Raw genomic sequence first — 11,801 nt, forward strand, 5'->3', positions numbered from 1 at the left:
AGTTAAGCAGAGATAAGAAAGTAGCATGACAAGGGCATGACATTTGTTCTTGAATATTTCTTTGCAGCACCGCATTGAAGATATGCTGAGTTTTCTAAAGGTAAAGTCGAGTTTTGGTTAAAGTTAGACCTGTTGCCTGTCAGTGCGCCTGCGCGGGGGAGGCGGTGGGGGCTAGGGGGGTGTAACGTGTAACTTGGTTAGTGTGTCAGCAGTGTGAGCGTCACATGTCTCCATCAACAGGCGGCAGTTTGACACCTCCGCTCCCCCCGCAGACACTCACCCAGACCCGCACCTTCACTGCCTCTGGAGCGGCGCCACGGACACGGCAATGGCGAGCGGTGACAGCCAGCCGACCCTGGAGTCATGGCTCAGTAAGTGAACCCGGAGAAGTTAGTTTGTGTTGAGCTGCTTGTTTGCGTCGCAGCGCTTGGCTGGTCGACACCATCGTTTCATGTCTGCACCGACGGACGCTGTAACTCGTGACTTCTGTTTAACTTCGTGGCTGTAGTTTGACGGTTTGTGTGCGAATTAACGCTGTGTTACTTCTTAAAAGTTTAAAGAAAATAATAATAAAAAAAAAAAAGTTTTGTGTTTGTGCACCAAGTCTCAGCCGGAGCAGGAAGTTGCTGAGGGCGCGTGCTCGAGAGAAGCGCTCGAGCGGTGTTGGGTCTAGGCGCGTGCGCGGTGGAAGAAAAAGTTGTGTTTTTTTTTTTAGTTTGTCAGAGACATGTAATTACACATTTAACATATCACATTTGTATTGAGGATTTCCCCAGGATACAACTGAAGAGTTCATTTACAAAAACAGATAACTGCATTTTTGTAGATTTTCAGAAAACGTATTTTTTTGTTGTTTGCTTGAGATAATATCAATCAAACTGAAGTCGAGTGGATTTGACTCAGTAGAAATGACAAAAATAGATATAACTTAAGTTTGACTGATGTTATCTAAGGTTGACGATGGAACCGTGGGCTTTCTGAAGGTTTGTGAAGATGGAGTTATCTGTTATCATTTTTTTTTGCAAATGAACTCTTCAGCTTCATACTTCCACTCCAGTTTTTTTGGAGTGTACTTTTTATTGTCTGTGCAGAAAAGAAAGAAACATTTTCCTGCAATGCATTCATCTCACAGCCTTTAGTTACAAGTGACTTTAGAAATGTCAACTGGAACCGATGATGAAAATGGGACTGAAACAATTTGTCACTTAAGGGAAAATCAGCAGTTTTAATAGGCTTCATCAACATTTCCTGGTTCTAAACTTAAGTGTGTGAATTTGCAATGTTTTCCCTTTTTTTCCCCATTTAACAACCCAAGTAATCAGTTAAATAAGGGAAATGAGCAGATGGGTCCTCAATAAAATAGTAATTGTTTGAAATAGCAAACAAAATAGTATGTTTTATGAATTTAACTGTTACTAGTATATCTTAGTCGTATTATAATATATATAGGGGACACTTTTCTGCATCGAGCACTTTTATATTTAGTGCTTACATTACATTTTCCTGATGATGCTTACTTACTTTAGCGTGAATAACATTTTATATGCATGATTTCCTTTCCTTTTCCTGTTTTTATAGTGTGGTACTTGCACTTTTACTTAAGTGAAAAGTACTTCCTCCACCACATTTTTTTCATGTTTAACTGAGAAACCCTGAGATTATTGTTGAGAAACGCATTATTGCAAGTTAACGACCAGTATTTAAGAAGTTACCGACAAGTTAGGAAGTACAAAAAGTACAATAAGTGCAAATCCTTGGTGTGAATATATATTTTATTAATTTTGAAATGCATGCACCCACAACAAAAAACTAATATTAGACCACTGACACTGGACAGAGACTGCTGTCAAGTGTCAGACTTAGTTTCCATTTATTTGTCAGCGGCCATGTAGAAAAAAAAAGAATTACTAACATTAGGAGGAGGGGTGTAGTGTCAGCTAAATTCCATCAGCAGTACGTGCAAGGGGACACACAAAATACAAACGCAGTGCAGTCAGTAGTGCAAAATGCAGGGAGCTATTAGATTTCAGGAAAAGAGAGGGGAAAGGGGAACTCCATTCATTACTTTCAGATTCACCGATAATGCAAATAATTGTTGGTTGTGATCCTAGTTAATACTTACTGAAGTTGTGTAGTTAAAGCTTCCCCAAAGCTCCTATTTCAAATTTTGGCCATTTTCATTCACATGAGTTGGCAGGATGAAAACAAAATCCTCCTCTTTGCTGTTTTCTGACTCTTGATAATGTTGAATGTTTGCTTTCAAGGTGGTTCAGTCAGCACAATCGTTCACATTCAGTGTGATTCCTGTCTTCAAAGTAGTAAAGAAAAGTCTAAAGTCCATGAAAATATGATATAATGCCAGCAGAGGCAATAACAGTAAACATAGAGGCATGTAGTTAGTGGAGCTTTAGGAAATCAAACCCATTCATCAAGAAAAAACGCAAAAAAAAAAAAAAGTTTGGGTCAAATAAACAACCAGTGTAAAAGAAATCTTACAGACTAACAGTTACTGAAATGTTACTATGAACATGTGATGTGTATAGCACTGGAATATGTGCAGCACTTTCTTTCCACACTTGGTGCAAAATAGGCAATGATCCATGTCTGTCTTTCCCTTTTGTTTCCAAATTAGCACGTTTTTCTCAACCTGTTTCTATGATGTGATTGTTTCAGACCAGGCCACTAATCCCAACAATGAGGAGGACAGATGGGACTGCATCCAGGCCTTCTACCTGCTCGTCAACCAGGAGACCGACGGGTAGGCACAACATCTTTATTCTTACCTACGTTTTAAGCGCTCTCCATTGTTGTAAGGCATGAATTAAAGTTTGGTGGGCAGACCATTCACTTCTGAAAGCTGCTTTATTGCAACTCTATCAATTGAGAAAGAGTTGCTTCACATTCATGTTGCCATCACAGGTTGTCAGTTACACCATCATGCAAGAGTGAGGATGAACTCTGTAGCACCTTTTCCCTTTTTCAAAGTATCATAAAGTCTGAAGGTAATGTATAGGTCCTGCTTTTCAAGAGTTTGACTGGATTTCTTTTGGGTATAAGCAGGCCTGGCAGTATGTGGAGGCTATCTGAACAAGATGCCTTTTGCTCGTTGTGCAACATTTTGTTTGCACACAGTCCACTCAGGCATTTTAATGTGATTTTTAAAAATTTGTTTAATTTGTTCTTTTATGGGCTTTTTGCCTTTATTCAGACAGGATAGTGAAGACAGACAGGGAAACGTGGGGACAAGAGTCGGGGGAGGACATGCGGCAAATGAGCCGCTGGCTGGACTCGACCCGCGACTGCTGAGTCAGGGACTATAGCCCCTGTACATGGGTCGCCGTCTTATCCAGTTGAGCTACTGGGGCCCCCATTTTAATGTGATTTTAAATGTTCTGCTTTCAGGCCACAGGTAGCCATTCGTCTTCTTGCTCATAAAATCCAGTCGCCGCAGGAGAAAGAGTCTCTGCAGGCTCTCACTGTAAGTGACCAACTACTGCACATACAGACGATGCATGCTACACAGTATGCAGTGTTTTTATTGGTGAAGTTAGCATTTTACATGTTCCAGACATACAGTGTACATCTCTTATTTAACACTCTTTTTCAATGGTCATCCATGTATTGGAGTGTCTTTAATCTTAGAGTCCATTCATTGAAAAACAAAAGTCTTTGTTTGAACTCTAGGGGAGGGTGGTCTTGTGAATAATATCTGTGACTAACTTTTGCCACATGAACAAAGAAACACGAGGGATTTAATTCGCAGTAGAATCTGCTGTGACACCACACGGCTTGCTGTCTATACATTGCCGTACAGACAGCAAGCCTGTCTACGCTTCAATCAATGTTTCGCTCTAAAATGTAACTTGGAGAAGCTTCTCGAGGGCCGTGTGCCTCATGTCATGTGACATTTAAAGGTGGTTAACCACAAGCATGCAGTGACAAAATGTGCTTTGCCTCTCTCGTGTTGCGCAAGAACAAAAGAAATTCCTTTCATTTCTTTCTTTTAAAGTGTCTGGTGGTAACGATTTATGCTTTATTTGGTGCTTTTCAGGTTCTTGAGGCATGCATGAACAACTGCGGCAAGAGATTCCACAGCGAGGCCGCCAAGTTTCGCTTTCTTAATGAGCTCATCAAACTCCTAACACCAAAGGTACTGCTTATGAGAGATCCTCATTTGAGTAGAAGGCAGCTAGACCTCTTTATGGTTCTTGAGGACGTTTTGTATCTCATCCAAGAGGCTTCCTCAATTCTAAATGGCTGTCAGTGGGTCATTACTCACCTGAAACTCACATTAATGAAAACTTACTGATGACCTGCAGCTCACATGAGTCAACATGTGAGTGTACAGTCGTCCTCAAATGCATTCATTCCATTAAAGAAAAGACAAAATTCATAATAGTCACTCAAATAACTAGAAACTAAAAAAAGTAATAATAATTAAAAAATTGTTAAATTATAATTTTGTGAAATAAGACATTGTTTTTGAATTGTGGTTGAAAAAAATAATTTAAAAAAAATAACAAAACTGTACCGGACAAATGACAGCACTTTGCTGATGAGCAGTGGACCAAAATACCTGTCAACAGGTGCAGAAGTCTGATTGAGAGTTACAGAAAACACTTGATTGCAGTGATTGGCTCAAAGGGTTGTTCAACAAAATATTAGTTTACGGGTTCCATCATGCTTGTTTGCTTGTGTGTGTGTTTTTTATTTTTATATATATATATATTTCTGTTGAACCACAATTCAAAAGCAATGTTATGATGTCCATTCAATTTTTATTTATTATTACTTTTGTCAATTTCAACTTATTTCAGTGGCAGCTGTTATTTCCTTCTTTAATGGGAGGGTATGAATACATTTGAGGACGACTGTAGGTGAAACTTGATATCCGGCCTGCACTGAATGTGGCTGATAGGTTGGCGTCGACTGTCTTGTTCGGAAAAGGTCACTCCAGTTTAAAGACACTTCCAAAGAAAAGGAAGTTTTTGACATTGGTAACATGTCCATATGGTGTTTTTATGTGCTAGAAGACATGAGAAAAATTAGCAGTCAACACCATGACTAAGCATTTCCACTTTGGAACTGCAGTGACCTGCAAAAACTGCAATTAGTGGATTAAAGAGGTACATAGGAAAGTAAATGTGAAAGGATGGATAAATATCATGTACCAGTGAAAAGGAAAGACTTTAAAACACGTAGTTTATAAGATTCTAAACATAGTTAAGTAATTATACATTAAGTCCAACATTGAAAGATGAGCATGATCACCCTGTTGATCTCTCTGAGCAGTACTTCGGCGCCTGGACCCCACAGAAAGTTAAAGACAGAGTGACGGAGGTCCTCTATGGCTGGACGCTTTGGCTTAAAGATGAACCCAAGATTCAGGAAGCCTACAGCATGCTCAAAAAACAAGGTCAGGAACAACACACGCAACATGAAATCTTTATCAAGGCTGCACTCAAAAGATCCACCTTTTAAATTCTTAGACTGGCTGGGGGAAAAAAAGTATTTAAAATTGCAGATATATAGAACTGATATTCATTAATTGCTTTCTTGGTGTTGTGTCCTTCTGTCGAGAATAAAACCACGTTATGTTTCTTTGTCTAATTTTAGGTATTGTGAAGGCAGATCCTAAACTGCCAGACACAGTTGTAATGGCTCCTCCACCACAAAGAGCCGCAGACTCTGTTTTTGACCAGGATGACAAGGCCAAGGTGAGTCTGTATGTGGTATATAAAAGGACATCTGCTGCGTTTCATCCTGCTAACGTGCTTTTTTTATCTTTAGCTGTTAGCCAGATTATTGAAAAGTGCTCGTCCTGAAGACCTGGAGACCGCCAACAGGCTCATTAAAAGCACCATCAAAGAGGTGAGGACTGCTGTGCTTGTGATGGTCATCTTTGCAGCGACGCATTAATAATTGTGTGACCTGGGAATGTATTTTTCTGTGTGTCTGTGTTGTTTTAGGAGCAGGAGAAGGCTGACAAAGTGTCAAAGCGTGAGTGTACTCTGAAGGAGGTGGAGAGCAGCACCAAGCAGCTCAAAGAGATGCTGGACCAGCACTCATTAACTGGAACTTCACTACAGTCCAGCGATGATATGAAGGTATGTTGGACATGTACCAACAAATAATCAATTAACTTTATAATGCTGACGATAAAGCGAAGTGGCTCTGGAGGCCAGTGTTTAAGTCCTGTGATTGCTGTCATTTCTTCTCATTGCTAACTACACAACTGTTAGAAGTCTAATCAAGGTCTTGTCTTTGGTCTTTGATGATGCTACCGGGGGGCTGTGTGCTCCGAGGGGGTGGAAGTGGGCGGGACACACAAGCAGTATGAGGCTGCTAATGCCAGTTTAGGATGGCGGTCGCAGTTCTGTTTCCAGGCGGCGGGTGGCGGGTGAATATTCAGATATCAAAACTGCTATCCGGATACCACCACAACGACCGAATATTCAAATATTCAGATGTTCGGTTCCAGCCCTAGAAAGCAGCAACACGTCATAAAGATTATTTTCATTTTTATTTTTAGATATAATGTAGGGCCTGGGTGTTTTAGTTTCTACTGTCATGATCATCTATGTGAATTATAGATTCATTGCTAAACAGCAATGTCAATCTTATTTTTTCTTTTTTTTTTCTACTATTCCCACAACCACAGCTTTTATGTAATTTTTCTGACCTGTTTTTGCTCCTGTCATGTTTTTAATCACTGTGGGCTCATTTTTCACTGCATTGTAAAGTCTTTTACCTTCATGGAAACAGCACAACCAGTACCCGCTGTTATTCCCAATACTGAGGACGCGGCGTCTCTACCTTGTCTTCTTTCTGCGTTGTGTAAACAAAGCCTGCAGTTCACCTGAAAAGTACCGGAATTTTTTTCTAGTGAGGATTAAGTGGTGTATCGATGATGGATGGACGTTTTGAACAAATAGTTTAGTTAGTTTAAAATGAGACATATAAAACAACGTGATCTTGATGAAATACCACGTTTTTGACCTTAGATTTGATTAAGTCTCCCAACAGATTGGCTCGTCACAGATACGTAGTTCAGTGATCAGTGGAAAGTTAAAAACTCTTTTAGTTTTCATAGTTTCTGTCTCTGATAAAGGATGTAATTTTGGTGACTTTTTAAAGACAGCAGCCTTTCAAACACACCAGCATGTTCTGGGATTTAGTGGGTTAAGGCAAGAAAGGAATATTTAGGCTAATCTAAGCTGCACATACTTTCTCTGAGTGATGCATGTTTCCCATTAGTATCTCCTCAGCGTGTATGGGGGGGTGATGAAAATGAAGCCACCCAACATTTAACCCGTCCCTCTCACCACTGTAGGTGATGTACGAGCGCTGCGACCGGTTGAGGGCCAGTCTGTTCCGACTGGCCAGTGACACGATGGACGATGATGCTGCTCTGGCGCAAATCCTGGCTGCAAACGATGAACTAACACTTGTTGTAAATGCCTACAAAGACCATTTGGGAAGAGGAGGGTGCAATGGAGAACGAGCAAGAAGCAAAAGTGAAGAAGTGACAAGTGAACGTAACGGTAGGTCTTATTTTGTTCACCTTTTTGTCCGTTAGTCCCTGTAGAAAAAGGCTTAACCTTGTGTCTGACACTGCCTTGTGTTTGATCCTGTTTTCTCTTGGTTGTTCAGCTCCTCTGAGTCCCAGACAGATTAAGAGCTACCACCTCATCGATCTGTCAGCACTGGACTCTCCACAGACTCGCAGAAAAGCTGATTCACCACCTGTATTTGAACCCTCTCCGCCTCTTCTCTCTCATTTGAAGAGCACCTTCCACTCAGAAGCTGACCAGGACTTAAATGAATTAGGTGGGCCTGGATTTGTTGCTATTTCTAGTGTGTTGCCTCTGATGCTGACTAATTTATTTCATAATGTAATGACGTGGTGTTGTGTAATTACAGAGTTGGATAATTTATTCTCAAAACAAACCCAAGAGAATCCAAAGTCGTATTATGAGGATCTGATGCAGGTGAGGCTGGAATCTAAGGCTGACGATAAAGATGTAAAAGTGTGTTTTATTTGGAAGATGGAGTAAAAAGAAACAAAACATTTGTGCTTTATTTTAGCTCAACGAAGATGTTCAGATGATGAATGCTGAGCAGAATGGAGGGAGAGGCCCTTTGCTGAGAAGCCGTGGATGTGGGGGCAGCAGCGCTACGACAAATGGGATGAATGTTTGGTGAGGATGGTTGTAAAGAGGAGCGAGGACAGGAGAGGGACTAAATACCTGCCAGGCATCAGGTGGATTACATTATTGACAGGCCTTTAACTCCCCTTTTTGGCTTTTATTGCCACTTGGTTTGAGCTGTAAGGCGATATAAGCGTTTAATAATGTATGTTATATACCTATAACTTGACCTGTGAGCCCTCATAAGCATAAACAGACAATGACTGATGTATAGTAAAACACAGTGTGTCTCAGCACTTATTGCTGTTTGCAAAGCCTGTGCATTAGTAAAACCACATAAAGTGTCCTTATTTATACAACTACGTTATAAAGATCATACTGTGGCTGTGAATATCAGTGCATTCTTGTGGTACAGCACAATATTACTGCTCAATGACCAGTGGGAATCTCTGACTCATTGTGGCTTGAGGGCAACAGAACAATCCACAAATTGTCCATAGTAAAGTCAACATGGCAGGATGCTTTGTTGACCTGCGAAAGCCACTGAAGTTCCCAGAAACTGCTGTTAAAACAACACTAAGGCCAGACTTGGTGCTTCCAAGAAGACTGTTCTCTTTAGGCTTTCTGTTTCTGAGGTGGATCGCATTAAGAAGGCCAATGAGAGGAAGAGGGGAAAGTACGTAGAGCTAGTGGAATAAAAAAAAAAAGCAATTGGCAACAAGCGAGGTGGGAGCCGATTGAAGTGGGATTAGAGGGTTCACAGGCCAGTCCCTCTGCAGGGCCTCCAACAAGCTGCGCATCACAGGTAGAGCTGTGGGTGGTGGAGCGATACCTGTACATAAGCCAGAGCTGTTTGTGCTCCACCTTGGTTGCCTGGGTGAAAGTGTCTGATGCTGAAAGACCGACAACAACCAATGACCCCAGGTAACATCACTGATGATGTGTTCAGGTGCATCAAAACGATGTATGTCAAAAGAAGGTTTACATAATTAACTTCTGGTTCAAACTGAATTTTAATTTTAAATTTGATGATCTTCAAAGACTATAACGTGACCACTTGAAAACAAATATGACAAACAACATCAGCAAAACAAACATATACAAAGTATACAACCAGCTGAGGCATTTGGCTCGTGTTTCAAGGTAAAATATTACCTGTAATAAGTGTTTCTCTCTTCTGATTCATGTTATTGCTAAGCTGCCTCTGCCTTTTCTCTTGTCAGGTCTCTCCCCCAAAACCAGCAGTTTACAGGATCAGGATCACCTTCAAAGTTACAGAAACAACCAAATGAAGTTTCTGGGACTTTGGTGAAGCTGGAGGAGAGCTTGTGTCCCCCACACTTACTAAAAGACATCTTTGTGCCAGTGGACACCATCAAATCCAGTAAGTCCTCAAAGTCTGTGTTACTCTCCACTATGTTTAACAGCACTTCAGAGTCATTACTTAGTATCAGCACTATCACACACTTTCACTGCGTTGTTGTAACCGTTATTTTCTTGTGTCTGGTAGGTCACCTGGAGCCCATCACGTTACACGATCGGGCAGGCATCCACGTGTCGCTTCATTTTGCCAAAGACTGTCCACCCGGTCACCCAGGCGTCGCTGTGGTCGTCATGTCTGCAGTGAACACATCTGCCCTCGATGTGAAGGACTTCATGTTTCAAGCTGCAGTCCCAAAGGTAACGAACTCTGGTCACAGTGCACTGTGGCAGTAAGAAAGGTGATACTTTTTTTCTTTTCCCATTGCAGTTTTGGATGAGTGACATTTTAAATTGTCTTTAGCACACCAGATTAAAACCTCTTCAACCTCCAGAAGTTGCACAAAAATCCGGCCTGATGACTGGCACCAAAATAAATGTCTTTCTGTTGCTCTCATTGTTGCCATTCCCTACCACAGTGACAGCATGTTGTAATAAATAGTTGTGTGTATAATTGTGTATAAAATGTCAACAAAGGTGAAGTTTGCGCGCCCCTATAGCTCACCTAGTTGAGCGGGCGACCCATGAACAGGGGCGATAGTTCCAGATGCAGTGGTATGTCTCAACTGAGAACCCAGAGAGAACCCACGCTGCACAGGAAGAACATGCAAACTCCCTACAGAAAGATCCCGGGTGTCCTCACCAGGATGCGAACCGGCGACCTTCTTGCTGTGAGGCAACAGTGCTAACCACTGACCCACCTTGCAGCCCCCCGAAAAATATAGAAAGAAAAAAAAAGTGAAGTGTTGTTAGACTAAATATCTTAATCACCAAAATATTTAGTTTGCAGTGATATGTGAAAAAGAAAAGCAGCAAATAATTTTATTTGAAGCAGTAAAATGTATAGAAGGTGTAATTTGCTGCTAAATGACTGAAGTGATTAAAAGATTTTCAAAATAGTTGCAGATCATTTTTTCTGCCTCCCAATTTGTTGACTATTAATATCAGCATCAATACAATAATATGTAGAGTCAGTGAAGATCAGAAAAGCATACTGTGTTTTTGTGTTTGGCTCCAGCAGGAGAATAAATGATTAACTTCACGTACTCCCTGTTCTATGTGAGCTACGACTATCATTGTGCCTCATTGTTAAAGCTGACGGCTCTTCATGTATCCGCCCAGTGCTGCTGGATGGAGGCTGTGTGGGTTATCTGATAAGTTAATCGCAAATACAGTCACTCATAGAAGTGATATTATCCCGGTCAACAGTTTAATCAACATACCTTTACACCTGAATGTGTGTGGCGCCCCCTACTGGAGTCAGGCCATCGGTTCAGAATTTGTCAGAGTGTAAATAGTTTGTAGGCTTTCATGTTGCTTATCTTGTCTGCTTCTTAACTGGATTGAACACACAGCTCATTCTCAGTCCTACAACTGTCCTGCAGATCATGTTAGTGAAACTCCAGCCTGCCTCCAGGACACACCTACCTCCTTACAACCCTCTGCTGCCTCCACCTGCCGTCTCACAGGTCATCCTGTTGGCTAATCCTCAGAGGGTGAGTTTACCTGCATTTAGAGGCTGTCTCCTTCAGTGTTACTTGTAAAACATAAAAACTGAAGAAATGTTTGCATTTTTCTGCAAATGTGTAACTGAAACAGAGTCACTCTTCATTAGACATTGTCGCACAAACCAATTATATTACGTACAGTTGTATTAATTTACTTCTCAATTAACGTATCCTTGTATATGTAGGTACATATGTCGCCTTTTTCTCTAAGAAGTACCTCTTTTTCCTTTAGCGTAAGGTTCGCCTGCGCTACAAGCTCACACTGACACACGGAGACCAACGGCTGGACGAGACCGGAGACATAGACAGCTTTCCCGACTGGACTTCTCTGATCGGCCTCTAAAAACTTCAGATACCCAGATTCCAACTCTGTGTTGGACCCGAAATCTAAATATTGAGAGAATAAAGTGAACCCAGGGTGGAAGAAAAACATAAAAAGTGGGGGGAGTTTTACAGTGAAGGTACCTGCAGGAGATCTTCATGAAATAACACAGCAGTAATTGGATTCATACAAAGAAATGACTTGTGTTATTTTAACACAGAGAGTGTGAACTGTGCTTCACACGTTGAACAGCTGATAGGTTACTGTAGCAAAGATGTTCATTTTGTCCTCAAAGTACAGAATTTCTTTGTAATAGCACAATGGTATGAAGTTGTTAGCTGT

The 11,801-nt window shown here is 41.1% G+C and overlaps 1 protein-coding gene across 1 annotated transcript; it reads left to right on the top strand.

Annotated features, from left to right (window-relative positions):
• Positions 1-208: 208 nt before the first annotated feature.
• On the top strand, positions 209-11,801 carry LOC103369625 (ADP-ribosylation factor-binding protein GGA3-like). Its single transcript, XM_008298380.1, has 16 exons — positions 209-371; positions 2,674-2,758; positions 3,403-3,478; positions 4,052-4,150; positions 5,293-5,416; positions 5,617-5,717; positions 5,791-5,871; positions 5,970-6,107; positions 7,334-7,544; positions 7,654-7,830; positions 7,924-7,991; positions 8,089-8,201; positions 9,374-9,534; positions 9,661-9,830; positions 11,015-11,125; positions 11,370-11,801. The coding sequence occupies exons 1-16, from the start codon at positions 329-331 to the stop codon at positions 11,478-11,480; spliced, it is 1,869 nt and encodes a 622-aa protein (XP_008296602.1). The 5' UTR covers positions 209-328; the 3' UTR covers positions 11,481-11,801.

Source organism: Stegastes partitus, unplaced genomic scaffold (genome assembly GCF_000690725.1).
Source record: "Stegastes partitus isolate 25-593 unplaced genomic scaffold, Stegastes_partitus-1.0.2 Scaffold1310, whole genome shotgun sequence".
Taxonomy (NCBI): Eukaryota; Metazoa; Chordata; class Actinopteri; family Pomacentridae; genus Stegastes; species Stegastes partitus.